Genomic DNA, 25431 nt, shown 5'->3' with positions numbered 1-25431 from the left:
TAAGTCAGTAAAACATACAAAACATTTAAAAACTAGCTTGCTCTTGGTTGAGTCAAGGGTAACTCTCCACGGAAGACGGGGTTCTAGGAACGAATTTGCAATATTTATGTGTGTGGCTGTTTGTAAGGTGCTCGTTTTTGCAGTTCGGCCCAAATGGGCCATTGTGGGTTCGGGTTCCGCTCACTCTGGAGATGTCTTTTCCTCCAACAAGCAAACCAAGAAACAAACCTGCCGTGGCTCCACGGCTCTAAGAACGGGAGCGAAAGGAGCACAGATGAAAATGCCCTGAGGGAACCCTGTGGCCGCATCCCGCACCCCCCTGGCTCCACCACGAGCATTAAGCGCACTAATTAGCTGCTTGCACACCAGCCAAAGGGAGGATTTCCTTCCAGCAGGCCCAGGAGAGGAATTTCATTTCCTCCCCAATTAGCCCTAACGAAGTGAGCTGGTTCCATGGCAGCGAAGCAGCAGGAACGCCATCCAGCCTTGCGTCGTGTGCACTGGCTTCACACGTATCTGGTCGGGGTGGAAGGCAGGCAGAGCTGCAAACGATGCGGATATGGGTTGTCCAGAGCGGTTCCAGGAGGGGTTTGGACGTACCTGTGGAAGCCAATCCGCCCTGGCTGCCCTGAGGGGAGAGCGCCTGCCGCGCAGCCCTCTTCATTGTGCTCCAGAAGTCGGAACTCATTCAGAATGCAGCTGCTGGCAGGAGCGGCCCCTTTTCCGCAGGAGGCTGCTTTGCCGAGGGAACTGCTCTGGCTGCCCCTTTGCTACCAGGCCAGGTTTTGGGCTCGACTACTAATGTACAAAGTCTTGAGAGATTTAGGACCACGATACCTGAGAGAGCACCTCCTCCCTTACCAACCCAGCCCCACAGCCCCTTTGAGGTCCACCTGCATCGGAGCCCCCTTCCTCTGGAACTCCCTGCCTCATGAGGCCAGACAGACTCCAACATGGCATTGCTTTGGTGCCTCCTGAAACCTTCTGTATTTCAGAAGGTCTTGTTTGGATGATCAGCCAGATTGGATTGATCTTAACATCTTTTTACCTGCTTTCTCTGTTTAGCATTCACTGCTCCTCAGTCTGTTTTGATGTGGAACGATCTATGCATGTTGTAAATAAATAAATCTCCAGGGATTGTGAATTAATGCACCAATGCACAGATTCCCACCATTTCTCCCTTGGCACACCAGTTTGCTTTCTGTGAAATCGGTGTTGGAGCAGAAAGCTGTGCACTCTGAGGAGCAAGAGGTTTGGTGTTTTACTGTCCAGGCTTGCGCAGAGGAGAGGAAGCCATTGTCTTGATTCAGACCTAAACAAATATATTCTAACTTGGGCCTCAGGGAGGGCGAAGCCAGCTGGCTGGGGATCCAGTTCCTTGAAGGGCTGGGAAAGCAGAGCGCAGTGTCAAGTTTGAGATCTTAACGCCCCTCTGAGCTCGCAAGAGGGGAAGGCCGGCCTGCCCACAAGTATTTATATTCCTCAGGAAGATCCAGCTCTCCATCCAAGCAGGCACCAACCCTTGCCAAGAGCCCAGTGCCCAGTAACAGTCAGGACTTGTTTTTGCAAAATGTAACTTCATCGACAATAAATCAGAAAGTTGGAAAAACATTTAGCTAAGGGAAAAACTGCCAGTGCCCGGAGTAAGAAAGCGAGGAGATGGATGGGTTGACTCCTGCTCGGAATGGAAGAAATGCATCTTCTCTTTCCCTGCGTTAAAAAAATGGCATTTGAAAGTGGGGAAGAGAAGGACTTGTGGCGCTTAAGGTCAGAGAAGCCACATGAGTCCATGATCTTGACCATGTGGAATGACTTCAGATTGCAGTTGAGGGCGCAAAGGACCCAGCGAGCTTCCTTTGCACGAGAATAAAAACTGCACCTAGAGAAAGAGGAATCGATGAGAAGGCTGGAACCTTCTCCTTGCCTCACTGGTTTTCTACATGCAGGGATTTGAGGGGGGATTGATGCCCATTTCCATCCAGTGGGTCCTCGTGCTGCCTTGACCAGCTCGGCTCCTGTTCAAGACAAGGACATCCAAGTCTGAGCATGCCCCGGAAAACAAGCTGGGACAGGAAGATGGAATGTCATTCTCCGTTATCGATCTTGGCTTCTTCAGCCCGATTCAGATGTGTCAAGCAGGGCTGAGGCACCTGGGTAGAAGAGCTGCCCTGGCCTCCTGGATTTGCTACCATCTTGGTGCTCTTCAGTACTTCTCCGCATCCTTGCACCTTCTATTCTTCGCGTCCCTCCCAGCTCTCAATGTTCTTTTGGTGTCCTTCTCCATTTTTAAGACTGCCATCGGTTTCTTATCTCTGCCCATTTTTATCTCATTCCCTGTACGCTGCAGACCTCTCTCTGAATACCATAGAACTCAATGGGGATTCTTCCTTGTGCTTAGGGAATTTCCCTTTTATAAACTGGATCCCGCCAGGTTGGGGTTGACCCACGTGCTCTTTCATCTATAATGGCGCGGCCTTGTGTGTGTTGGAAGAAAGCCACCATATTGCTTCTTAATGGGTTTGTCCCCCAAGCTAAATGCACCCAGTTCCTTAAATCTTTCCTCCTGGGGCGTCTCGTCCGAACCCCTCACCGTCTTCGTCCCCCTTTCCAAACAGTCGGGTTGCCGACCTCCTTCAGAGCCCTCCTGCGTTTATGATGATGCCGCCCCCTCCGTTTCCCTTCTGTCCGAGGTTTTTATGAATTCACCATCACAGCCCTCTTTCTGTCAATAGCTGCCCAACATCGACTGATGCAAAACATCTGACAAACGTGGCTGCTACGAGACCAAGTGGCCACACAATCCTACTGGGACTGCAGGACATTCCTCTGCCGAATGCGCACAAGACGGCAGCCCTAAAAGTCATGGACATAACCGAGGCCCAGAGGCCCACCCTGCCTGCACTGCCCGCTTGAAACCGAGTGCTTTCCGAGGCTGCACGGCAGCGTTGCCTGATCGGCTGGCATCCTTTTAAGACGCCATGCTGAGGGCGAGGACGTCTGCCCTCTGCTAAGCGAGACACTGAGGAAAGTCATACGTGGTCTTCCCCAACCTTGCCCCCTCCAGCTGTGCTGGTCGGGGATAATGGGAGTTGTAGCCCAAGGCAGCTGGAAGGGGCCAGGCTGAAGAAGCCAGGTTTACAGTATTGGGCTAGCAAGCCTCAAGCTGCACCTGTTGAATTTCTGTCTGCGCCTAAAAGCAGAGAGATCCCACCAAGCAGAGAGAGAACATGCTGTTCTTGCTGGGGAAGTGCCCCCCCCTTTATATGCCCAGCCTCTCATACTGAAGTTCGCCAGCTGCCCCCTGTCCCCTTCCAGGAAGCCCACTCGAGCCAACGCCTCTTATCTCCCGGTGAAAGACGTGGCACCCACGGAATGGGGAAGGGCTCTTCCCAAAGATTCATGTAACACCCACGACACGTCAGAGAAGTGATAAGGCGCCGAAAGCCTCATTCTCTTCTGTGACCTCCAAGAAAAAGGGACACGCCAAGCTGCACCCCTGCTGTCAGTTCCGACCCTGACACTCCGACCTTCTTCGGACATCAAACGTCCTCCAGGAAGAGCAAAGGGAACATCTGCAGCAGAAATCTGGGATTGCCCCCTCCGAGGTACACAAGGGCCGTTTCCACAGTAGGGAAGCTTTGCAGCCAATCCCTGCAATTAGCCAGAGGCAGAATTAAGATGGCGACGCCACGCAGCACTCACTGCAGAACCACGTGTCCGGCCAGGACCCCCTCCCCTCCCCTCGCGAGGCCCTTCTAGGAATTTTACACACTAGCAAACCCGGCGCAAAGGTCCTTTCCAAAGGTAATGAAAAGCATCGTGGTGGCAGCTGCTCCCACACATGTGGAGGCTGTGGATTAACCAAGCAGATGTTGAACCGTCTTAAGGAAGTGTCATCTTCTTCAGAGGGTTGCTAAGATTGTCTGCCTCGAAAAGCTGCTTCTCCAAGAGGAACGTGCAGGTCTTACCGAGACACGTGCGTCGGCCTTCCGACCGTACCCCTAACCGGGGAGAAACGACCAAGAACGAGAGTGCCGTCTGGGGTTTTTAATGTATTTATTTTGAAAATCAGCTCCTCGCGAAAGAGTATGCCAAAGAGAGCATGGGCTTCCCCCGTCAGCCCTAAACTTCGGGCTGCCCGCGGCGGGCCAGCACTGAAGTGTCGGGCATGCGCTGAACCGCTGGCTGCAGCGGGGACATCCATGGGCAGCTTCCCAGCTTCTGATGCAGTGCCAAGCTTCCTTGAGGGCCGGGGCCCTGGGAGGAGGAGGATACAGAGGCCAAGCATTAGTGCTGCCGGCATCTTGCCCTCCCTGCCAGCAGCATGGCCTCCCTCTTGAGTCCTGGCCCGGCCCGGTGCAGCTCTGCAGGGCCCCCCGCAGGCTGTTCGTCCTCAGAGGCCGGCTGTGCCTAGCTCAAGCCAGCCTCGCCCAGTGGGTGTGGTGGCCCACTAGGCCCACCGGCCGTGCTGGCGAGGGATGATGGGACTTGTGGGCCCCCGCTTGTGTAGGGCTGACAAAGGCGCAATAATTCTGATGTATGCGCTGGCCGGAATGCATGGCGTTTCGGTGGCTTTGAAGAAACGCTTCCCACACACCTGGCTTTACCTGCTGGGTTGTGAGCCCTCCCACAACCTCTTCGCCCACCCGTCCTCAGCTGGCCTCTTCCAGGTAGTTTGAATTTCAAATCTCACCATGTTAGTCCCACAGATATGGAGGGCACCAGGACTGATCGGATCCCTCCACCAGGAACTTGCATCTCTCCCCCTGCCCCCCGACCGCCCCTTGAAGGACGTGGCTGCGGGGGCAGGTGCGGGAAGGCTCCCTCAGGCTGCTGGAGGGCTGCTGCACTGCAGCCCGAAGCACAGGCTGCACCTGATCCGGCCAAGGGGAGCACCTGTGCTGGCCACACGAGCCAACGCAGTCTGGCTGCAGGCCACGCAGACGCCTCCCACCGGAGCTGGCGAGAGGAGCTGGCTCTCCGCCTCCGGGCCTTCAGTGCTCACAACACCTCTGCGGTGCATCCTGCGGCCGAGCAGTTTGCACCGTCTCCGGCCAGCTGAAAAGCCTCCCCAGCTACTCGGACCCCTGCCCTGCCCCGCCCCGCCCCACTAGCAGGCTGGGGGGCAGGCCCACCGAGTTTCAGAGCGCAGCCGAGCCTCAGGCTGCAGGGGCCACCAGCAAGGGGCCCCAGAGGGAGGACGAGGAAGTGGGGCCACGTACGCAGGCAGAGGGCCTGGGGCTGGATGGCTGCGGCAGCCGCTGTCCAAAGCGACCCAGCAACCTGGCAGGCAGAGCCCAGATCCCCAGGGACGGGCTGCCGCTTCCCATCCGCCGTGCCAGGGAGCCACCGGGCGGCCTCAGCCGGGGGAAGGCGGGTGCCGGCTCAGCCCGCCAGGAAGGCCCTCCGCTCACCTGCCCCGCCCCGGGTCCTAGTCGTCGATGTACTCAAAGGGCTCCGGGGGCTCCGGCTCCTGCTCCTCCTCCTCGATCTTCGGCCCGTGCGCCGCCACGGGCTCCACCAGCTCCTCGGTGTCCTCGCTGGTGTCCCGCAAGACGATGATGCCTCCGATGGAAAGCTGTGGGGCGGAAGCACCACGTCAGCCTTTGCGGCCGCGTGCCCTGGCTGCGCATCACGCTCCCGCCGCCCTTCCGGTGGAAGCCCTTGGTGGAGGGCGAGGCGACTTACGTGCTTGAAGGGCTGGTAGCGGCAGCTCTCTGGCATGGTGAGGACCTTGAGCTGCGCCGGCATCACCCGGGCCGGGTTGTCGAGGATCTGGAAGGACGGCTCTGGCTCCTTCTTCTTCTCCTTCTCATCCTTCTTCTCGGTTTCATCCTGTTTGGGGAGGGGGAGGTGAAATGAACCGCCCGCCTGCCTGCCTGCCCACCTCTGGGCGAAGCGCCCACGAAAGGGCAATGGCGCTCTGCCAGGAGCACGGGTGCCACTCCCTCCGTTGCCATGTCGGGCCCGGAGCCACTCGCGTGCCCCAAGGCCCGGTCCTGCTGGCCACCCCCAGGCCTGCCGAGCTCCCCCCGGCACACTTCCGCACCTCTTCCCCCGTGTCGCACGGCAGTCGTGGTGCCCAGGCCCCCGCCACCGCGCGGGTCCCCGAGTGGTGGCCAGGCGTGCCACCGCAGACCCAGGGGTGCCGCCGCCACTCTCTGCTCCGGGGCCGGGGCATCCCACTGGGCCGCTCACATGGGGCAGGCGAGCGGCAGCTGCCGACCCTCCTCTCTGCTCCTGCCTGCAGCGGCCCAGGCACGTGGGGGGCACGGCCCGGGCAGGGCCTGCAGGCAGGGCAACCCTCTGGAGCACTGCGGGATCCCTCATGGTAAAGAGAAGAATTCCCATGGCATGAGATGGCGCTCAGAGCAGAGGGAACAATCCTAGCAATAACACGCCCAATGGGCGCTAATGCTGAAACCCAACACAACCGACGAAGAAAAGTGGCGCTTTAGGGGGTCAGAGCGTGCTTTGAATTGCTACCTGAAGCAGCCTGGTTCCCCCACAAAGGGCGCCCTGCTGCCTGTGCCTGGCACAGGCTGCTCTGGCCCTTGCGCTTCCCCACTCCCCTCCTCCCCCTGCCAGAACTGGAGTGTACAGGCCTTGCGAAACCCATTCTATCTGTGTTTCATGGGTCGCCAGGCATCTTTCATTCCATCCTCAACAGATTAATCTTTTAAAAATCAGAATTTTGTTCTAGCTATGCTAATTCACACCTGTGCTCAGATCCCACCCCTTGCCCTACAAAGTGGAAAACTGCTGGGTAAGCCCAGGAAAAGTCACTCCACTGCGGGACCCACAGGCCGGATCCACAGAACTCCGAACTTATGGACCCCGTGCACGGCAGGTGCCTCAGACGGGGCCAACAGCAGGCGAAGGCGGCTTGCGACTTGGCCAGCACTGCGTGCCGGATGCTGCTCTGGCCGTGTCCGGCCTCTGAGGGCTGGCAAGATCAGCAGCAGCCCCTGGAAGCAGCGAGGAAACCCGGGGAGCCGAAGGAGGGCTGGCGTCGCCTGAGGCTGGTACGAGGCGCAGTCGCAACTGTGCGCACACGACAATTAGCCAGCCCCGACGGGGACCAGCCGCCACCTCCAGGCCTTCTGTAAAGGCTGCCCCCAGTGGGACAAACCATAGCAGTGCAGCCCAGAGGGACCGGGCAGGCCCGTTTCCTCTTCAGGAAAGGTGGCAGGTGGCAAGCAGCCAAGCAGGAGGGAAGCTGCTGCCACTGCTTCCCGGCAGCTGCTGTCCTCAGGGGGCAGGGAGTGGAGCTGGCAGCGGAGAACAGGCACGCCAGGCCCCGGGCGAGACACACAGCTGGCAAGCCCTCTGCTAGAGGTGCTGGGCATGGTCCCAGACAGAGACAGAGACAGAGGCCACGATGAAGACCCACGGCAGCCCCCCGTGAGTGCAGAGAGTGGCGTGAGCTGCAGCCCGACTCGTCTGGAAGGCACCGGGCGGGGAAGCGCTGGCCTGAAGAACCACAACGGGAAGGAGCGGCCGGCTCACGGCCAAAGGCCGGGCAGAATGGGGCCGGTCCTTCCTACCTCCAGGCCCCGCTGCAGCATTCCCGGAAAACGCTTCAGGTGGTAAGAGAATCGGGCACTCACCACTTCCATTTTCTCCTCCTCCTTCTTTTCTTTCTCCTTCTCCTTCTCCTTCTTCTTGGCTTTTGCAGTGATGGAAAGCACGGCGGTGGAAACCTGAGTGGCGCAACGAGAGGCACGGCCTTCAGAGGGCAAGCTCGCCAGAGTGCCCGGGGGCAGCGACGGGCAGGCAATGGTGCCACTCCAGGGCAGAAGGTGCTATGCCTGGGTGGGCAGCAGAGCCTCCGAGACCCTGGCGAGCGGCACACGTCCTGCAGGCCTCGTGTGGTCCCTGCCACCAAGTTCTGGCAGCACAGTGGCGGCCAAAGTATTGCCAGTTGCCAGTGAATGTTGGCAGTCAAGAGATGCTGCAAAGGGGCAGGAAACCGCACACCAGCTGGTCCCGTGCAAAGCAGCAGCAGCAACTAGCAGAGCGCCGGACTATCAGAATCTCCGAGTCCTGAGCTGCTTTCGGGACCAATCCGGAGATCGTATTTGCCTGGGAAGAGCATGTCCTGTAATTGTCACGTGAGCGGTCCTCCAGGTGCGGTGCGTGACTGAGACAAGCGTCTGTCTGGGAGGAGGGAGGGAGGCAGGCTTGAGCGACGCAGGACTGGCTGCCGCTGCCCGTCATAAACTCTTGCGAAAAACGCGAGTTATCGGGAAGTACGTACAAAAGCTCAGAGCAGAGGGGAGCGCCTTGTGCTTTGGACCGTGGGGTCCCTCGTGCAACAATGACTAGCGGCATTTGTCCTGACCACCTGCAAGCCAGGGGGGCCGAAGTCCCCCCTGCTTTTTCTGGCCGCCAGGGGGGCCGAAGTCCCCCCTGCTTTTTCTGGCCGCCAGGGGGGCCGAAGTCCCCCCTGCTTTTTCTGGCCGCCAGGCGACCCGCGTGGCCAGAGGCTGGGCCCCAGCAGGACACCCACCTTTTCCTTCTCCTTCTCTTTTGGTACTTCCAACGGGGCCGGGTAGGCAAACGTGGAGGGCTTGACGTTGGATCTGTACTGCACCTTCGGCATCTGCAAAGGGAAGACGCTTGCGATGGCATCATCAGAGCTCGAGGCAGCGACCAGAGAGCACAGTAACGACCTCATGCAGCACACAAATCACGTAAAGCATAAACGCTTCCTCTCGCGCTCTCCGGAAGCGCCGAAGCCATCAGCGGACCCATGTTCCGTGGAAACATTATTATTCCATTAGGAGGCAATTTAGCTTTCTTGAACTCCCGCACGGTACAACGCATTGCTGATGCTCTGTTTTCTCTCCTGGTTTTTATGTTTTAGTTATGACTAAAATTTGGTACAGAATTCAGTACGCTGAGAACCTCAAGTTTAAACACACACACACACACACACACACCACTTCTAGCCTTCACGGGCTGCAAAGATAGTGTTCAGAGAGGTGGATTTCCCAAAGGCAATTAAGGAATAGAGAGCCTGAAGGGGCTTCAAAGGATGCTGGGAGAAGAGACGGTTTTGTGCTGTGTAGCCCACTCTGCCTCCCCACAGATCCCCACTGCAGAGGCCTTCCCAGTTCCACTGCCAGTCTGCATCCCCCGGGCTCCTCTGCAATTAGGAGTAAATATTTATCCTGCCCTCAGTAACTGTGGTCACGGTTACTGCTCTGGATGCCTGAAGCAAAGTTGTCGCAGAGAGCAGACGCGGCGACTGCCATGTCTGCAGACTGTACAGTTCAGAGCACGGCTTGAGCTCACATGGCTGAGGACCCCGAACGACTCCAGCACAGATTTTCCCCCGGCACTCTCACTTTCCGTGCATGGGGAGGTGTTTTTTTTAAGGATAGAGGAGAGTTCGGTGATGTAACCTCCCACTTGCAGCCAGAAGCAGAGGATTCCAGAAAATGGGTCCGTCAGCTCACTGGACGTCTCTGAGAATTAGGCCGAAGCCCTCCTGCCTCAGGGCTTTCACTGCTGCTGCTGCTGCTGCTGTTTCATTGCCAAGTCTTGCCCGACCCATCACGACCCTGTGGACAACATTCCTCCAGGCTCTCCTGTCCTCCACCATCCCCAGGAGTCCCCAGCGACTCCGTCTAGCCACCTCATCCTCTGCGGTCCCCTTCTCCTTTTGCCATCAATCATTCCCAGTTGCAAAACTGACAGGGATACGAAGAGCTGGCCTTGCCCGATCGGTTGCTCTTCAGATGGGACGGACTGTGACCTGCGGCAGTGCAGCCTGGCATACCTGGAAGGCTTCAGCATGGAGAAGGCCGGCCTAAGGGGTGCAAACTCCAGGGGCAGGAGTCTGGGGCTGGCTGAAAGTGTGTTCACACTCTCCGAATACTGTGATTCTCAGAATGCGTTTGGGTGGAGATGTTCTACCCAGGAGAACACTTCAGAAATTCAAGTGGACAAAGGGAGCACCCGGGAGCCTCCCAAAAGAAAAGTTCATGGCAAATGCTATTATATGGCTCATACTTTACTCTTACAAGTATAATAAAATACACGTAAGGTTAAAACAGAGGCAACCACACTGTAAGATTCAGTCCTTTCCATTGACTGAATTAAAATATGGCGGCCAGGCAACGACGACACTGCGCTCAGCGTGCAAGACCTTTGCGAGCAATAGTAAGATCTCTTATGTTCTTACGTCTGCATCTTTATAGCCCTTCGCTTTGGTAGATCCAAAAACTTCGGTCTACATCTAGTATAGCCTTCTCCAACCTGGCAGTCTTCAGAAGTGTCTGGACTGCAATTCCCAGAATTCCCACCCAGCAGGCTGTTGACTGGGAATCCTGGGTGTTGCAAGGTGCAAGGCTGGGAAAGGCTGAGCTGGTGGGTTTAACAGCAAGTAACACAGTCCTCTGCATCCACATGTGCTGGTGGATTGCCATAAATTGCTCAGGCTCTCCTTTGCACCCCAGAATTTCAGTTTTTTCAATAGAAACTTGATGTATCTTTTTCTGACACTCAAGTACAGGATCAGCCAAATCCTCCAGAGCTGGTTCTCCACAAACACGCAGTCGATCCTCCACTGGGATGCCATGGGACCCCCTTATGTCATCACGGTATCCTTCTGTTCATACCTGAGGTGTGGGAAGGCTTTCCAATATTCCATTTTCATAGGTATTGACAAATAAATCGAAGTTGTTGTTTTTAATGATGCAAGACTCTGGATTTAGGGCCTGGTCTGAAGGGCTTGGCTAGACAGACCTGTGGCAGCTTCATAGGCCCACACTACCAGGCAGTGCAGCCTCAGAAAACAAATTACTCAGTCTAAACTGGGGATGCCAAACCTCTGTCCGCCTGAGGGGTAAATTCAGTTTAGGAGACACTCTTAGATTTATGCTGCCACTAACAAACATTTAGGTTTCAATCAAGTGCTGTTTACACATTCTCAACCTTCTACTTGCAGCCCTAAGGGCTAGAAACTTTAAAGAGAGGTAGATCTCAGGATACTGAGGATCACTGATGATGCGACGACAAGCACCAAGAACACAACGAGCCCCGATTCTGCCTGCTGCAAGGATGGAACCAAAGGTCCGTGTTTTGAGGATGGCAAGAGCTATGCAAATTCCGGAGCAGCGGTATCCCAAATAAAGCCCCCCCCCCCCCCCACAAAGCTGGCAAGTTGCTTTCTCTCAGTTGCTACTGGGACAAAGTCTTGCAGTGTTCGGGAGGAAATTAAAGTCCGGCGCAGCACGCCTCTCCTCCCACCCGGACCCCCTTGCTGGGACAGGCCAGCTGCACAAGCTGCGCGCAGCTCTGCATCCTGAGCTATCTGCCCTACACCTGCGGATGCGCAGCCCCTTCCTTGACGTTGCCAGGGAACGGTGCCCTTCCTTCGCAAGCCCACCGACAGACGGAGGCATCATGCTCTCCATTGCTGGGGGCCCATGCTCTCCTCCGCGGAGGAGCCTTGCAGGAGTGACCTTTCGGAGCGCTGATATGATGCCGCGCTTACCGCTGACTCTCTTGCCCACAGGAACCAAACAGCATCCAAACTTGAGGGAACAGAAAATGGTCATACTCCACAGGTCTATCAGAAAGGGTGATCCAGAAGAGGAAAGATGTGCCATTTAGGCTAAAGAGGTACCGATGGGGATGCTGGGAACAGTGCTCCTGAAAGGCCCGCCTGGGTTTATGATGGAATTGCAGGGGTTGGGAAGGATGGGATGGTGGTCCAGGACATCTGGAGGGCACCAGAATTGGGGAAGGCTTCTGTAGAGGCGAGTGCGTGCAGGGAGAATGCTTTATTTCAGTGATTCAACTCCAGTCCTAGAAATGTTTCTTAGCCACCCTCCCCTGCCTCTGCCTCTTCGGCAAGTGCTGCCCACACACTTTCAAGCACACCTTTGTGGCTCCCAGGAATTTGATTTGAACTAAAGCAAAAATCCCCATTAAGACAAATTCTGACAACCAGGGGCCTTTTTTCCATTTCGAAATGTCAGGGTTCATTGTTCTGGAGGCAAGACCACATATAAGTGTTTTAAAATCAAATAAATGCAGACAAGCATATCAGCCAGTACGCCTTGCGATTTTACAGGGCTCCTGGGTAAGAGACGTTGCGTCTCATGAAAATTGCTGCCGCTTATGAGCTTAGTGTGGACACCCGACAGGGGCAGTCTAGAAATCCAGAGCTTGTGATCCACCGATCTGTGCCTCACGAGTGGCAGGCAGGTGGACCAGCCTTGTGCAGGGCTGGTTAGAAGGGCCACTGCTCCTAGGGCCGTCTCCGGCAGAGCCAGCAGCAGCTTCTGAAGTCTTGCGGGGCGGGGGAACGTTTTGCCCTGGCCTGCCATCCAGGTCTCCCTCAAGAGTGATGCTAGAGGGACTGAACCAGGGGCTTTCTGCATGGAAAGTCTGGACAGACTCTGCTTGGAGGACGTAGCCTTTCTCTTGGTGCCGTCTGGTCTGACTTGGCTAATGTTCTCCAGAGTCTTAAGCAACTGTTTTCCAATACCTGTTACCTGGCTTTTTAAAAATGAGAATGGCTGGAAATTGAATTTGGGACGTTTGGCATACAAGCCACATGCAATCATATCCTAGCTCATATCCTAGCATCCAAACATGAAATGGCAACCGCTAACATCCCAAAGCAGAAACTGCAAGTACAAGGGCAATGAATTACCTTCTGCAGGTGCACAGCCACACAAGAGCTACCTAGAGCCAGAGGCAATGCTTAAATGAGCAAAGCAAAGTGGCACTAAGCCTGCCAGGAAGCCCATTCAATGCCGGGGTACGTACCTTGAGGTCCTTGTTAAGGCCAATAACGCAGGTCGGAGTGAAAGCCAACGACAAGAAATGTGAGAGTGGAAACCAGAACCAAAACTGGGTGAAGACCAGAACTCCAACCACCGAAGGCATGTGCGTGTGTCCAGTTCTCGACTGCAGAGAAATTGTGACGTTGTGGCCACCTGCAGAGGTATCACAAAGCGGATATTGGAGGGACGGCTGCTCCAGTTCGGCCATTCCATGAAGCCAAGGCTCCCCACGTTCAACGATCTGAGGACGGGGTCTGGGAAGGAGAGGGGAAACCGGACTGCAAAAGAGGGGCTCTCCTGTCCCACTTCCACTTCTTTTCTCTTGGTGTATTTGTGCATAGTCTCCCAAGGGAGACCACTAATTGCGGGCTAACCCCTCCTGAGTGGACAGAGCGGCTCGGAAGACCAGCGAGAGCAGTGGACCAAAGCCACTAGAGCAGACCAAGCGACCTCTGTCCAGCCCAGCTCCCTGTTTCCAGGAGCAGCTGGCCAGGTGCTTCTGGCCACCCGCAAGCTGGACATGAAGGCAGCAGCTCCCCATCCCCAGCAGTTTGCTCCCAACCCCGGTCATGCAGGAATTCTGGGGTACACAAGCGGAAAACGCGGAGCCATCTCTCTGCATTCAGCTTTCTGCTAACATCGGTGCAGCGACACGTGCTTGAACGTCTGGCAAAACGGTCCTCTGTGTTCCATTTTTTATCTTCTCTGTATTGCCCAAACCCGTCTCTCTCGTTCTCCCACTCGGCAGGATGCAATATTATTTCTGGGTCCTCTTTTTTCCACCCACAGCCCTCAGACCATCCAGCACCTGACAAACCCTCTAGGGAGGTGGGGAGTTCCAGAGTTCACTTCCTCCCTGCAACCCCCAAGCAGCCTCCTCCTTCCGACGGGTTATAAATCTCAGCAATAGGATTAAACCTGCCAGAGAACCAAGCCCTGTAATATCATCCTTGCAAAGCACAGATCAAAAGAGCTCATCTGCTTGACGCAGCGCAGAAACAAGGCGACTTCAAGCCTTACAGAAAGGCCAGGCTTGTAGGGGGACTGGGAAGCGGTGGAGCTGATCTGCAGGGCTGCAACCGATTTGAGATGGCGCTGATGAGGACAGCGACAACGGTTTCCTGGCACCGTGGAATCCCAGGGCTGAGGGCCTAATCAGGTTACAATGCGCTGAAGCGTCAGGCTGTGCATGGAGGGAAGCGGCAGCCGCTCAGAAGCACTCCTCAGCCGCAACAGGCCTGTCTGGGTGTCCACTGGGGCGGCTGCCATCAACCCTAGCTTGGACAGAGGGGATGAAGACGTCATTATTATAGCCTGGTTTGCATGTAATATCAATCCATGGATCGTTAGTGGTAGCGTCTGAACCTGGAACCTGGGGTTGTTGAGGGTTCAGTGATCCAGAGTTACAACCCGCAGTTTGCTGTTGGGCTCAAATTCTGGGATGTCATGACCAACCAAGTGTTTCATGAAGCACATGAGTGACGAGCAGGCAGAAAGTGAGCTCATTCACAGTTGGGCACGGCGTCGAACCGCCCCTGGTCTGCCGTTGCATGGGAAAGGGGTCTCTGACATGTCTCAGTGCTTAGCGCATGCATCAAGAAAGGGCACCATGTGCTGGACCTGAACAGACTCGCTCAGCATTGCTGCCGATCCTGTGCTTTCTGACCACAGGCGCTCCCTCTCTCTCTCAAGCACACGCCCCCTCTGAGGAACTCTCAGTCCGTTCGCCATGGGGGAGACGCGTGGAAAGAGGCCTCGGAACCGATCCATGCACCAAGCCAACAATGCTGAAGCCCGCTGTGATTTAAGCTTATGCAACTCTGGAATTTTGGTTTGCAACATTTGCCCTTCAGACTTCAGACTGCCTAAAATCTGGCATTTCTCAAGCTGCTAACCTCACTGCTGAAGCATTGCATTCATACCGTCTCCGGTTTTGTTCTTGTTTTTCACTCTAGCTTTTCTTGGTTTCTGGGAGCAGCAGGAAAGGTGTGGGACCTTGTGCTCGACTGCTACTCGCTGGAGCGGAATTCGTTTTTCCACTCATGATGGCCTGCAGGGACAGGGGGTGCTGCAAGACGCCTCGAAAGTGATCTCAAGAGGGGATAATGGGACTCTGCCTGTTCAAGAGCCATCTGTGCCCAACAGCTCATGTTTTCTTTAGACAAACAGCCAGGCTCTGCCACTTCAAGCCAAATACAGGATGTTGACAGAAGGCCATGACAAACTATGTAAAAGCAGCTCAGGATATATAGTCTGACCAAAGAACTCCAATGGCACTCTGCTCAGAAACAAGGGCTGCATATTTGCGCTGGCTTTTGCTCCCCACATCAAATCAGTTGCCACATCATGTTGCTTTTTGTGGTGGAATACTGGAAAAATGCACCGATCCCTCTTCCTCTCGGTTAAAGCCCTTGTCCAGGCTCCGGTTTTCTTTCTCCTTTGGTCTGGCCTGTCTTGGTCACACCTCGGTCCTTTGAAACTCGGATACGAAATCTAATCTCTTCTCTGACACCTGGTCCTCCCGTTGTCCTGCTCTGACTCCTTTGCTGGCCAAGGGGGGCACCTCTCCGCACCCAGATCCCACCCAAGAATGCTCCGGGGAAGTCTGCTATGCCATGGCCTTGCTCCATTATCTGGGAGATTAGAGGCTCTGCTGGACTGCTGATCTCAGCTCCACTGCTGCTGAAGTGGCTGCAAAGGCTTTTGTTGTCAAAGAAAAGAGTTATTGGAAGCCACCAGGAACCTTGGCAAATAATGATAAGCTCCCCTCCCTCAGAAATCAATCATTTCACCCAACAAAACCTAAACAGCTCTCCTTTCTTAAGCTTGATTCAGTCACAGCCACAGACATTTCGAGTTACCCTTCCCATAACCTCCTGAGATGGGCTCTGGGTGTCAAGTCCCATGAAACCATGCAGCCTAATCTTTCTATCTGGGTGTGATGAAATCCACCCTCAAGATGCAAGGTGGTATCATTCTGTCCCTCAGAAAGAATCACGCTTTTCATCAGACAATGGGGACAAATCATTTTGTTGAGACAGCCTGAGATATGCGTCCAGAAAAGAATGGTCAACCGCTACATTCAGAGAGACGGCAAACTGGGGTGGGTTCAATTTCAGAACGTGTCAACCTAGTGATTCATGCACACAATAAAATCCAAAAGGCCAAGTCTCATTTGGAGCGCTGCTCTACTGATGTGCTTTATCAGTGCAATTGCTCCGAACAACTCTAATAATTAATGAAAAGCCCATTTCCAATTGTGCCACAGGAAACTCAAAGCGAGGCAGGTAACAACAGTACGTTTTGAGAAGGAGTCTGATGCAACCTTGGAGCAAAGGTCTTTTAAGGACTCCGGCTGCCCCTGTGGATGTGCTTCCACGTTTGAGGCTGCCATAAATTCAGCTGGGTAGCTATGGGCAGCCCACAACTTCTCGGCCTCGCAGGGACCAGCAATGCTGCCCTGCCGAAAGGACTGTCAGAAAGCGTACAAGGTTACCATACATGAAGCATTCTGGATATTCCGGGTGGGTCAGTCCTCTCCAGCTGCTGCCTTCCAGATGTTTTGGATGACAATTCTCAGCATTTCTGACCACTGGCCATGCTGGTTGGGGCTGATGGGATTGGAAGTCCAAAACATCTAGTGTGCACCAGGAAGGAGAAGTCTGCTTGAGGTAAATGTTGGATACGTAAGAAGCTTCCAGGTTCTAATCTACTCACCAGCAGCAAACCTCTGAACAAAAGGAACCAGACTGAGCATATAAATGCTGGCATGTGTTACCTGGAAGTAGGGCACCCCCACCCCCTGCAAGACAAGCGCTTCCAACACGGAAGAGCACAATGACTCCGTGGGGTATAGAAAATTCAAGTGCATGAGATGACAAAGCCCACCTCTGCCATGGCACTAGTTGGATTTTGCTCAGCAGCGAACAGAACAAGAGCGTGAAACCGTCTTCTTAGGAGCTCTTGAGACACTGTCAGTGGCGGTTCTGAACCCACAAATTCACAGCTCGCAGCACAGCAATTTCTTTTCTGGATTAATGGATGTCAAACAGCAGGATGCCTTTGAAGGTGACCGTGAGAGCGCCCAAGTCTCTGAATGTGTGCGCACTGTTTAGTTTCTTGCCTGCAATGGTCTTGTGTCCAAATATATGCAGGCACTCCAGAACGTGTGTCCAGCTGATAAATTATACCCTACCCACTCCTGAATAGGGGCCTGCTTGCTACATATCCCAGGACGCCTCATGCGAGGAGAATGCCATCTGGCCGTTTCCCTCCTATTACAGCCTGGCCTCTGCAGCAGCTGACCTCATCCGCTTGGTGAATGAACTGGCAGGCAGTGGAGATGTTAGCACAGATCCATTTTGCACGTGACAATCAACAGGCATACGAAAAGATGCAGTTCCACTTGGCTGCACACCTCTCTCGGCATCGATCCAGAGGAGGTGGCACAAAGGCTTTGCCCTTCCCCGAATTCCGGCTCAGAACCAGCTGCCGCAGCACCTCCTCCCTCCTTCAAATCCCCCCACCTTTCCACGAAGGATTCAGCAAAGCCATACTAGAATGACATGTCAGTATGTGCAACCGAAGCAAATGCGTACCATTTCTCTGTTTATATCCTGCCTTCACTTCCCACCCCTTCCTCCCTTTCCCCTCTGCAGAATTTTAGACTATAAGCTCCTTGGGGTCTGTTGCAAACTGAGAAGTGGAATGCATATTAACACAGGGATGGGGGGCCATTTTCAGCCTCAGGGTTAAATTCCACTTTGGAGAAATTATCAGAAGCCACAGTCTAGCGGATGGGGCCACAGGGTAATGGGATGGGGCCAAAAATGTGAAAAATATAGCATACTTCAATGCTCTTCCTAGCAATAACTGAGTTTCAAGGAGAAGCACTGAAACCTTTTAGAATCGGGGGGGGGGCTGTACAAAAACAGGGAAGCCACTGCATGAATGACAGTTGGGGAAAACCGGGGGGGGGGGGAGCACGGCCATGAAACCCAGAAGGATGACATCACCCCCGTCAGGACTCTCCTCCTCCTCCCCTTAAAAACCCAAAGCAAAATGCTGTCAAGGTGCACATTCCACACGTGAAGCGAAGAAATAAGCCTGGATGGGCCTCGTGTGAGTCAGCCTGTTCAGCTGATTCCAGCAGTGTGCCGAATCCACCTGGTAAATGAATTAATTTACATACAGGGACTGCCTAAGCCCAAGGAAGTATTGCAGCATCGGAAGTACCTGCATCCAATATGCCTTGAGCGAGGATCGCTCCAAATTTGGCCATCACATCATCGTGTTTATCGTTGATGACTTTGGAATACAGCTGTCTGAACTGGCTGACCTGTGGAACAGAGAGAGAAAAAGCACAAAGTTCACATGCAATTATCAAAACAAACTACAGAAAAGGAATACTGCAAGGTGCAGGGAATCCCAAGTAGAAAACTCAAAAACAAAACGCACAGAAGCATGACCTCTTCCAATAAACCAGTTCACAGTATACCCAAACGCACAAGGGGAAAAGGCAGCACCTGCCGTCCTATAGGACCAGAAAACGGAGTTTAGGGTGTAACCATCCAGGCACATGTTTACTCAGAAGCGGATGCTGTAAATAGGCACGGGCAAGAGCAGCGTAAGATGCTTATACACAGGGGTGGCCACCTGCCTTTCCCCCTTGCTTTCTCGTACAAAGGAACATCCTTGTGCAGCAGCCAACAAAGCAAGCCAGCACATTTCTGTACAAGGACAAAGAGTATGTTCCTAAAGCAGGATGCAGTTCTTCCCATTACTCCATTCGCCTTATAAATCAAACGAAATTATGGAAGCCACTAACACGGTTCATTCCTAAGCCAATTCCCCTGCATGTTTAGAATTGCTTTAGAACAATGAACCGAGCAGAATTTCCGTAAAAGCTGATGATAAAAGGAAACATGGAAGACTGCCTTATATTCATGCAGTATTTATTTCACTGGAAAGGCTTGAAATTGCTTTAAAAATCTTTTTTTGGGGGAAAGACTAAACAAGGAAGACTTCAAGGCTCCAACTGCTAGTAAGGGTGACCTTACACAAAGCATGGCTCCACAAGCTTTTAGAGGAGAAAACTCAGTCCGAGAGAACACGGGAGTGGGGGATCCTTGGGCAGTGGCACCAGTGTCTTCTGCAAAGAGGATCCGCTGGTGGGGGGGGGGGTCCCCTGTGGTTCTTTATAAGTAGAGAGCGACTCTTCAGTGGTTTGGGGGGCTCCTGCCAGCACTGCCCAAGGGCAAGTCTTCCAAGTCTTCCAGACAGGGTCAGCTCCTTGGTTCATCCAGCCCTGGCAGGTTCCTGGTAAGATCCTTTCCCACCCCTACTTATAGATTCATAGAATAGCCGAGAAGGAAGGGGCCAAGAAGGCCCTCGGGTCCAACCCCCTGCTGGTCTATGATGCGAAGTCACACCATCCCACTCAGATGGCCGTCCAGTTTTGCCTTGAATGTCTCGAGTGTGGGAGAGCCCACCACCTCTCCGGGCACCTGGTTTCATTGTCGTATTGCTCTGACAGTGAGAGAACTTTTCCTGATTTCTAGCCTGAACCTGGTGTGTTGTAGTTTAAGTTTGTTGTTCCAAGTCATACACTTGGGGATGGGTGAGAAGAGGACCTTTCCTTCCTCTTTGTGCACTTTGCAGAGGGCTATCATGTCCCCTTTAGAAGATATCATATCTTTATCTTTATCTTTAAAGGTATACTATCTTTAGGAGGCCGGATACTGAAGATGAAACTCAAATACTTTGGCCACCTAACGAGAAGGAAGGACTCCCTGGAGAAGAGCCTAATGCTGGGAACAATTGAAGGCAAAGGAAGAAGGGGACGGCAGAGGATGAGGTGGCTGGATGGAGCCACTGAAGCAGTCGGTGTGAGCTTGAGTGGACTCCGGGGATGGTGGAGGACAGGAAGGCCTGGAGGAATGTTGTCCATGGGGTCACGATGGGTCGGACACGACTTCGCGACTAACAACAACAACAACATCATGTCCCCTCATCGTCTTCTCTTCTCTTCTCGAGGCTGCACAGGCCCAGCTCTCTCAGCTCTCATTGCAGGGCTAGCTCCTAGGGCTGGACCAGGGAGCTCCATGCAAAGCAGGCACTGCACCACTGTGCTATGGGCGCCCCTGGGAAATAGGACAAAATGGGGACATTTGTGAGATAAGCAGCAATGTTTCCATATGCACGTGAGGCACCTCGAGCGTCCCATTCAGGACAGAAAAGATTTGTTACTTGGCAACTTATGACTTTTCTAGAAACCTGGTAGGGGAGTCATTTGGTAGAAAAGTGCAGAACGAAAGAGGGGGCGATAGGGGGAATGACAGAGCATCTTCCCCCGTAACTCATTCTCTGATGCGAATTGCACACTCCGGAGAAAGTCTTGCATAGCTCAAGGATGGGGAAACTGGTCCTCCCGATATTTCCACTGGATTACAATTCCCATATTCCTTGAACAGCTGTGGCACTGGTTAGAGCTGAACAACACCAGAAGAGTTACAGATAACTCACCACAAAGTGCCCATCCCAGTCTTATGGCACACGCTAGTATCCGATCTGTAGTTCTGGTCTTAAATTTAATGAATAACTTCCAGGCTGCATTCACTTGTAACAATCCAGAGTATGGGTTGAATATAGGATCTCATCGGGTCATGGACTGTCAAATCCTGCATCACTGTTTAACTAAGCGTTGTCAACCATGACTAATTCAGAGTTCAGCACCTAGTAAAAAAACATGTCCCCCCTCCCTGGCTTCTTTGTGATTAACAATCCAACAACTCATGATCAAACATGCAGGATTAGCACTTAATGGCAACCTGAAATTCAGTCCGTACTCTGGAGTGCTGTTACGTGTGAACCAGGTCCTTGAGATGTGAGGAATGAGAACTGGGGCAGTTGCTGGAAATTACAGGTGACTGGAACTCTGGTGAGCAAATCAAAGTCTCTCTCTCTCTCACACACACACACAGAGCCAGAAAATTCTTATTTAAAAAAAGTAATCAGTTCTCCTCCCAGCCCTTCCCGAGGGCTCAGAGTAGCCCACAATAAATCAGAAAGAAAGGATACATTTGCACACACAGACACAAAAGACCCCTCAATTGACTTTAAAGGCCTCCTCACCCCACTCATGCACCCCCGTTTTCTCCAACTCGGTGTTCTCCAGGCCCATGCTATTTAGTGGCTTTGCATCCTGCCTTTATTCCTGCAAGGATCCCGAGGCAGCTTACACGATCCCCTTCCTCTTCTCCATTCCTTCCTCACAACAACCCTATGAAGGAGGTGAAGCTGAGAGCCAGTGACAACCCAGAGTCGCCCTGTGAACGTCATGGCTGAGGGGAGACATCAACCTGGACACCCCGAGCTGCAGTCCAACACTCTAACCGGCAGGCCCCACTGGGTTACGACTCCCAACTTTTCTGGCCAGCATGCCCACGATTTACGAGAGCTGTCGTGCAACACGTCTGGAAGGCGGGTACCACATCAAGGAAGGCTGCCCCACGCACACTCGATCCTAGCTGTTGAATGCCAGCCCCAAAGAGGGAAATTTGACAGTGATTTGCAAGCAATGATGTCCTGAAGGCGCCAAATCTTTCTCTCATTACTAGATTCTGCTCATGTGGGATAGGTGGAACAGGCTTAAAATCTTCAAAGGAAGCAGAAAGAGTTAGGTTTGAGTGTCTTTCAACACTTTGCATAGAAAAAAAGAATTTTCCCGGTAAGAAAGACAGCAAAAGGAGCTGCCACAAGATGATGAACGATTGAAACCAGGTTGCTTTTTGCTTAGGGTACTGCCACCTCATTCCTGTGGCTCTGAGGATTCATGGGTTCAGGTTGTTTATAAGCCTTTGACAGCTGCTATAAACGGTGAGAATTAAGGGGGAAAAGTTGCTAGCCACATGGGCCATGATCTGGAATTCACACCATAATCAAATCTTCAGAGAAAGACATCCTGGGCAAGGCCAGGAGACATTCTGCAGATCTGCTAATGTTCCCACTGGCGTCTGCAGTCTGACAGCAAAAGGCCTCTGTGTACGATGGGCAACGACTGCTGGCTGGTCAACTGCTTGGGACAGAAGCCGTTCGGCATCTCCAGTTCCGCTTGAACGTGGAGTCCCTCAGCCACACCCCACCAGAAGGCGACGGATGCCAGTGCCAACTCAGCATGCTTATCATCTGGATTAAAAGTGGAGGCAAACATCACAGCCCTGTCAAAAAGAGCCCCCTTTCAGAGCAGGGGGAAGAATTACCCCCTCAGGGAAGCACGGTCCTCCACCTCTTTGCACAAGTCCATGACCTGAAGGGCTTATGGGACTGGAATGAGGCAGGTTTGGGGCATCGGGCTCCCTCCTGTGGGGTGGACAATCCCGATGTGGGGGTGACTAAAGGATCCGACCACACACAATGCAGACACGGGTCAGAATTCTGCCCCTACTCCCTCTTCCCAAGAGGAGACCATCTGGGAAGTGCCAGGCCTGGAACAGTGGTGAGTCTTGGCACAGCAGAGCGAGCAGGGAGTCTGCTGGGTTCAGCGGCACACTGGCTGTGTGGATTTCACACGGAGCCCTTGCATCCTCGCGGGTTGTGTGCAGAAACGAACACTGAAATTTGCCCCCTCTTGCGGCAGACCCTCGGTCCCCTTGCCTAGGACCGCTGACCCCGACAGGCAATGGCTCTTCAAGGTTCTGGGCAGTTTTTCAAGCCCGACCTGGAGGTGCCAGAGAGCAAAGCTGGGACAGTCAGCCTGCAAAGCAGGGCCTTGGCCACGGAGCTGTGCTCAGTGACTGAGAAAAGCAAATGACAAGGGTGACCCATTTTGGCCCACGGAGGACAGCCAAACAAGATGCCCCATGTGCGGTCAAAAGCCATTGCCCCAGTGGGCAAACAGGCCTCCTGAGTCCAATGTAGTCAGGCTGGGGACTTTGAGGGGGCCAGTTCTTAACTCATTAGCACAGGTGTCCCGTTTTAGAGACTGCCCCTTTCAAAATGACATTTCCATTTTAGACGGTAGTGTTTGCTGTGGAGTTCAAACATGCTTGCTAAGAGACTCAATCCCAGGTTATGCGTTACCTTCATTCTGTCCCAACCTTTCCCACTGGTCTGATTATAAATTTATACGAGAAGAAAAATCCTTCTTTTCTTTGAAACCTTCCTTCCCTCCACTAGCCCTGCCAACTTCCTTCTAGAGATGTGAAGGCCCAGGAAAAAGCAGACTCCCTGTGCCCCTTTAATTTATTTACTGAGAAGCAGAACATTTGGAGGACCCTGAAACACTCCTCTGAAGTATTTTCTCATTAGGAATGAGTGAAAAGCTTTAAAAATATGCAGTGTGGGAATGTTTATGCAGGACAATCTACAGCGCTAGAGAAAAACAATTCTGATATTCAGTTTATAGTGTCGCTGACAGGTTTAACCTGATACCAAAGCATGCTTCAAGTCCTTAGTATAGCGACTACATGAGACTATTTTTTGCTTAAATGGATTTATTTAACAGAAAGTTTGTGGCTTTGTTTTTTGACTTGTGGTCTTTCCTATTTTCAGGTTAAAATGCATAAATCTAAAAAACGGTCTTATACACCTTTTTTCTGCCTAACCTTGCACTAAGATTGGACCTTTTGGGGAAGGGGTGCCTTGCAGCACAGGAAGCCACAGCTGGGTCTGTGTATACTGGATATATTCAAAATTCTGTTTGTACAAAATTATAGCATTGTTACTTTTGAGGCTGCAATTCCATACATGCTTCTTTGGAAGTAAGACCCATGACACAGAGTGGGTCTTACACCCACAACCCTAAAAGACAGCACAGAAAAATATTTGAAGACATGTTTACCAAAATATTCCAAGTATTTTGATTAAAACTTTTGAATACATTTATGGAAAATTCATCAATAAGCCCCAAAAGCAACCTTTTACTGTATACGTTATATTATGAAGAATGCACCTAATATTGCTAAAGTAGTAAAATAATTTCACATGGTTAGGGAAGTACATATTACACATTTCCCCTAAATTCCATTTTTCTCTCCCCCCCCCAAAAAAAAGTGGGGGACTGTTTAAAGTTTCTGGAAAGGTAAGATCTGTTTATATCTTATGATGGTTTCTTCTCTCACAAGAATGAAATGGCTGTTTTAAAGTTCTAAGCTACCATTTTCACTTAAATCTGAGAGACTGGAAAAGCCTTCTGCCTTTTGGGACCCCAAACAAGAATGGAGCAGGGACAGCCAGGCAGAATCCCCCGCAGCTTCAGGGGGTGCCTGGTGAGGATGGGGTGGCTCCGGAAGGAAGCTTCTGCACTGCAAGCCAAGCTCTGGGTATCCCTGAAAATTCAACTGCGCTTTGAGAACTTGTCTGCAGCCTGGGCTAGCAAAATGATTCTACAAGCAGCAAGGGAATGCGGTCTGGGAGAGCGTGTTTCTGCCATACACGTTTTCTGTCTGTCTCGGATCATTCCCTCTACAGAACAGTAAGTTTGAACACAAAAATCAATCAAAAATCAGAGCAGAGTCAAACAGCTGAACTCACATATAAGGTTTTTCTCCCTCCGTGTTCAGCAGTCCACATGTTTCAGACCCAACCTAGCTCCAAGAAACAGTTACAGGGCATCTAACAGATAAACATCATCTGTCAGGGCAAATTTCCAAGCAGAGTTCTCTGCATGCCACCATTAATTCTGAACGAGCACAAAAAGTCTCAGTGTGGTGTTGGGTGCAGAACTTATTTTTCCCAAGAATCTCACATTTCACGTTAGAAAAGCAAGTTTCTTTTTTTCTTATGCTCTGCTTGAAGCTGTTGGGGCAATGCCTGATTTGACCTCCAAAGGGTGCTTGGCTACCCAGCCTCTGGAACTCCATTTCCTGTATGGCTTTTGGCCCAGCCCTCTCGACAACTAAAACCTATGACACACAGTATTACACGGGGGATCCAGTCTACCAAGTGAGAAACATGCTCATTGTATCAATTTATACCCTCTGCAGAATCCAGCCTATCTTGTGTGAAGAGTAAGGATTAACTGCTTTGGTAAGAAACAAAATCAGACTAATAGAGTTAGAAAGGGCCCATCTGGACAATGGACTGTCCATTCTAAGTACTCCAGCAGCATCTTGGAGGGGCTGCCTGGGGTTGCAAAGCATTGGTGGTCATTTCTAATTTTCACAGATATTTGTGATCTTAAAGCGATCTCTGCAGTTGTTCAGGGGTAGGAATCGGTAGCTCTGATGGGACAAAGTGAGTGGCTACTGGCAAAGTCCAATCTTGGACAGCACTCCACAGGGGCTGCCGGCAAGTAATTATACGTATTATTTTTGGCAGGAAATTATACAAGTATATAGACTCTGTCTACCCATATAAATTGCCATCCATTTTTTTTAACCCTTCCTAAGGTTCGCTTTACAAACTACTATGAAAACTGGGGAAGCCTGCACTTTTGTCTAGACAGAATCCAGAATTGAATTTTAGCAAAAGTGAGGGCACTCCTAGACGCATTGATTCCTCCGCTAGCCCTGAAAACCCAGGGATCTTGTCACAGAGAGGGTGGATGATGCAATATTCTGCAACTGCAAGCTAAGATTACCCATACTTTTGGTATATTTGACAGCTCACCTTTTGATAGCTGTCA

At 52.5% G+C, this 25431-nt stretch overlaps 1 protein-coding gene across 2 annotated transcripts in view; it reads right to left on the bottom strand.

The window, feature by feature from the left end:
- Positions 1 to 4039: 4039 nt before the first annotated feature.
- The window catches only part of PSMD1 (proteasome 26S subunit, non-ATPase 1), a 99881-nt gene continuing 78489 nt past the window's right edge, over positions 4040 to 25431 (bottom strand). Inside the window, exons 19-25 of one of the 2 annotated variants that reach the window (XM_044456191.1) lie at positions 18042 to 18144; positions 12790 to 12959; positions 8513 to 8605; positions 7611 to 7703; positions 5689 to 5835; positions 5415 to 5578; positions 4040 to 4257 (exon numbers count right to left, since the gene is read on the bottom strand). In XM_044456191.1, the coding sequence (XP_044312126.1) occupies positions 5432 to 5578; positions 5689 to 5835; positions 7611 to 7703; positions 8513 to 8605; positions 12790 to 12959; positions 18042 to 18144 (753 nt within the window). In that variant the 3' untranslated portion in view covers positions 4040 to 4257; positions 5415 to 5431. Of the gene's footprint in view, positions 4261 to 5414; positions 5579 to 5688; positions 5836 to 7610; positions 7704 to 8512; positions 8606 to 12789; positions 12960 to 18041; positions 18145 to 25431 lie in introns of both variants that reach the window. The other variant, XM_044456192.1, reaches the window with a different exon arrangement.

This window comes from Varanus komodoensis, unplaced genomic scaffold (genome assembly GCF_004798865.1).
Source record: "Varanus komodoensis strain SLA01 unplaced genomic scaffold, ASM479886v1 scaffold82, whole genome shotgun sequence".
Lineage (NCBI taxonomy): Eukaryota > Metazoa > Chordata > Lepidosauria > Squamata > Varanidae > Varanus > Varanus komodoensis.
The sequence above is the reverse complement of the archived record's forward strand: the minus strand, read 5'-3'. Positions and strand labels throughout refer to the sequence as shown.